Source organism: Aplysia californica, unplaced genomic scaffold, assembly GCF_000002075.1.
Source record: "Aplysia californica isolate F4 #8 unplaced genomic scaffold, AplCal3.0 scaffold00463, whole genome shotgun sequence".
NCBI classification, from domain to species: Eukaryota; Metazoa; Mollusca; class Gastropoda; order Aplysiida; family Aplysiidae; genus Aplysia; species Aplysia californica.
The window spans coordinates 489,447-493,296 of NW_004797733.1; the positions used below are offsets into that span (position 1 = coordinate 489,447).

The 3,850-nt window shown below is 43.9% G+C and overlaps 1 protein-coding gene across 3 annotated transcripts in view; it reads left to right on the top strand.

The window, feature by feature from the left end:
• The window catches only part of LOC101864412 (repulsive guidance molecule A), a 92,516-nt gene that overhangs the window by 69,359 nt on the left and 19,307 nt on the right, over window positions 1–3,850 (top strand). For all 3 annotated transcript variants that reach the window (XM_005105306.3, XM_005105307.3, XM_005105305.3), the window contains one exon: window positions 1,169–1,659. In XM_005105306.3, the coding sequence (XP_005105363.1) occupies window positions 1,169–1,659 (491 nt within the window). The remainder of the gene's footprint in view (window positions 1–1,168; window positions 1,660–3,850) is intronic.

Genomic DNA, 3,850 nt, shown 5'->3' on the forward strand with positions numbered 1-3,850 from the left:
GTTGAACCCTTTGAAGTCATCATTCTAATTCAGCAATTGCTGACAGCACTGTCTTCAAGTAGCCTAGATCTTTTTTCTTTTAATTTGGCGTGAAAAGGAGACTTGAAGGTTGACCATAAATGAGAATTTTTATGAAAATGTGCTTGAAAATTTACTGGAAATTCAGCCCGGTATCATCATAGCATGCATGGTGTTTTACACCCGCTTCAACGCAGTGTGACAGTAAAAGATTTTAAAGGCGGGAATGAGTTTGTCTCCTCCATGTACACATGACACATGTGTACTCTCCTTTTGGTGATTTGAACCATGGTTAGCCTCATCATAGCGCGCTTAGAACCAACTGAACTACTCCCTACCGCCCTCTCCTCTTCCCCCGCCCCCAGTTATGATAACTGCAGCGTGTCTCTTTTGAGTCCTGTGTATTCTCCCATCACCTTTTTAAAAAATGTGTATTCCTCTTTCGATCCCTTTTACTTTTGTTTAGAGTGTACTTTCTTGTGGTAGGTGGGTGCTAGCGGTAGGATTTTTGTTCTTTACCTCCTTTCTTTCGTCTGCCTTATCCCCCACCCCCACCCCCTTTTCCCGTGGGACATTGTTATGAAGACATGAGATATTATAGTACTATAATCATGTCCCCTGATACTGTCGATATTCCCAGTGCAAGATTTCTCCTAGGTAGGCCTAGGTGTGCCAAATTGAGGGCTGATGAAAAGAAAAAATCGTATCTCCTGATCCCTTCATTGTATTGGTCTTGGTCTTTCTCTTTTTCTCTGTTTATCAGTCCTACTTTGAAGGACATTTGGCGATTATGGGTCTATGTTTCATACCCAACTGGGCCCTATTTTTTTCTCAGCACGGAATGACCGGTATTGCTCCAGTGTACTTCTCTTTCTCTCAAACAAGGGCTCACAGTTGAGTTATGTCACGGGGTACCTTGTTAAGCTATGATTCATTTAACCCTGTTTTTTTGGCTGTCAAATCCACTTCTACCCACGTTTAAGTAGCATATCAATGTCACCACCATTGTCTTCTCACCCTGGATCAGGGTTATAGACCACGAAAGTTTTCCACATTTCCCTATCCCGGGCTAGCCCACTTCTCTTTTTCAAACAAAAAAGCAGGGGATGTTAATTAACTGGTCATGTTTGTTTCTTTCTCGTGTTCCCAGTGGAAAGTTTCCCCCAGGGCGAGGACTGCCACGTGGAGCGCTGCTCTGACGAGTACGAGAGCGCCCGGCAGGACCTAGGCATCGACGGGCCCGGGCCTCACGACAACACGCTGATGTGCACCGTGCTCCGCACCTACCGGCACTGCATGATCACCACCCCAGGCTGCCAGGGCGAGATCTCCTACTACAGTCTCCGCAGCATCGTCCGCCGGCTCATGGACGAGCATAACTGCACCACAGTGGGACAGACTGTGGAGCCGTCGGAGACCAAGCCCAGGCCCCCCATGGTGCCGGCGATCTGCCTCTACAAGGGGAAGCCTGTCTACAGACACTGCAGTCTCTTCGGAGACCCGCACATCAGGACGTTTTACGAAGAAGCGCAAACGTGTAAAGTGAAAGGGGCCTGGCCTCTGGTAAACAACGACTACCTCATCGTGCAAGTGACCAATGACCCTGTGGAAGGGAATACAGATGCCACTGCCACCAGCAAGGTTTGTATAGATAGATAACATTCTTTTCTCAGTGAGCTTTTCCTGTACTTCCTTTGTTACTTAGTTACATAATGGTGATAATGTATTAACTATTAACTTCACCGATTGAGTGACTCGAGGAACCAAAGCTGGAAGGGTTGGTCAGGGTGGCCGCCCTGTAAGGCAGGCATGAAATAGCCCACTTCTATTTCTATAAATTATCTAAATTCTGTTGATAGTGGCATGAAACGTCAGCAGTCTGCATCCACCTCTGTGTCTTTAGTAGAAGAACAAGTACGATGCTTGCCGAACTGGGCAAGGAAATAGTGTATGGTCTGTCTGACAGGGTACACTTGACCAGATAGGAAGAACCACAGGGTATGGCTGATTTCTGAAGTCGTGTGGTCGTGATCATAACTTTGTTATGATGATGCGCAGCTGGAAGCACCGCAGACTGCTTAAATGTCAACCAATAGTATCATTGTAATTCTATGAGCTTATGGCGAAAATAATTTCATCATGCATTGCCTTGATTGTGAGTAATATTTCACCTTGTACTGTTCATTCGATGCTCTGGTTTGGAAGAAAGTGCCTTCCGGTTTTCATGCTGAGTGCCTCTGCATGGCCATATTAATACAATAAAGTAGCTTTTGGCTGGTTTATGATCCGCATCTTTGACATTACACTATGAGGTTTAAGTGCTCCTTGAGAATCCAACTGTGTGTTGGGGATTAAGAAAACAATGCCCATTATTCAGGTTCTACAAATGCCAGTTTATCCTACCCTTTTGTCTTTAAAAAAAAAAATAATTTCGGGCAGTTGTGCCCGTCATTTGTTAAACCCACGTTTCCACTGCAATCCAATGTAAAAAATTATCCTTGAGTGTAAGTAGGAAACCCTGTTTTACGCGTTCAGTTTCTTTGAAGAGTAGACTTTTTTTTAAAGATCATCCTCTCGAAAAAGGCAGGCTAAGTAACAGGGCTGAAATGACAGCATGTCATTGTAAAGTTTCCATCAGACTGTACCGCATATTTGTTGTAACGAGTGATACTGATAGCATTAAACAAAGCCCAGCGCCAGGAGTCGGATTTCTGTGCATAGCCAGGGTGTTACATTTCAGTCCCGTTCTAGTCTGCTCAGTTTATCCTACAGCGTTGAGAAATTTTAGATGATGCTAAAAACATGTTGTCCCGTGATAACACAATGCTGCCAAGTCCCCACCACCCTTTCCTCCCTGCCCTGATGCATTGAGTGTGTGTGTGTGTGTGTGTGTGTGTGCACGCGTGTGCGTCTGTGGGTGCAATTGTACTGTAAGTGCAGGTCATGTTTTTCTGTCCTTTCTCTGTCTTTCTCATCAATATATTATAATATTATGCATCTGTAAGTACCGTTGTTTCTGTGATGAGGACTGTGAAGGGGTTTTAGTGTAGTCTGCTTCCTTCTCTTCCTTTTTGTGCCTGAGTATCTACTTTGCTCCTCAGTTTGTGCCGAAATGTGACCGTTTTAATACTGACAAGCCATAAAACGGAAGCCAAGGACACTTTCCATTATCTTTTGATTACCTCTATTTCTCTTTCAATTGAATGTCTGGTATTTAATTTGTGAGATGTATTTTTTCCCTTACCTTTGTTGGACCGTTAGCTATCCAGTATGTACAGCAGACCCTTCAAATACAGGAAAAACATAATAGTAATAGTAATATACTCTTTCGCACTGAAAAAAAAACCCTCCAAAAGAATATCCTCAATGTCCGAGTGAAATTATAGATTACTCAGTGTGGACTTGTTTTTTGTGGTAATCGCATCATCTGTTCCTACTTGGTTAATTATCCGCCCTTACAAAGATTGCCATTTTGACGTAAATGAGTATTTGGTGTCATTTCTCGTCAGTTGTTTGGGTTTTCCCGTGGTTTGGCACTGTTGTAATGTTGGCTATAATTGGATGCACGTGTAAAAGCTGTTGCAAATACGCCCCTGTGATTCATTAATGATTTCCTGCTCCGATATGTTTAACAGAAGATTTCAGAAGTGAAGGCTGGGTGGTGTCGGGAAGGGTATTCATGGGTCAAATTGGGGTGCCCAGCTGCACAGAGTAAAGGCTAAACTGCTCGTAGTGCTTCAGGTTTCTCATGTAACAAAGTGCTGTTTGCAAAGGGTTTTTTTGCTCTCATGTGTGCATAGCTTGATGAAGCTTTTTAGGGGGGGGGGGGAGT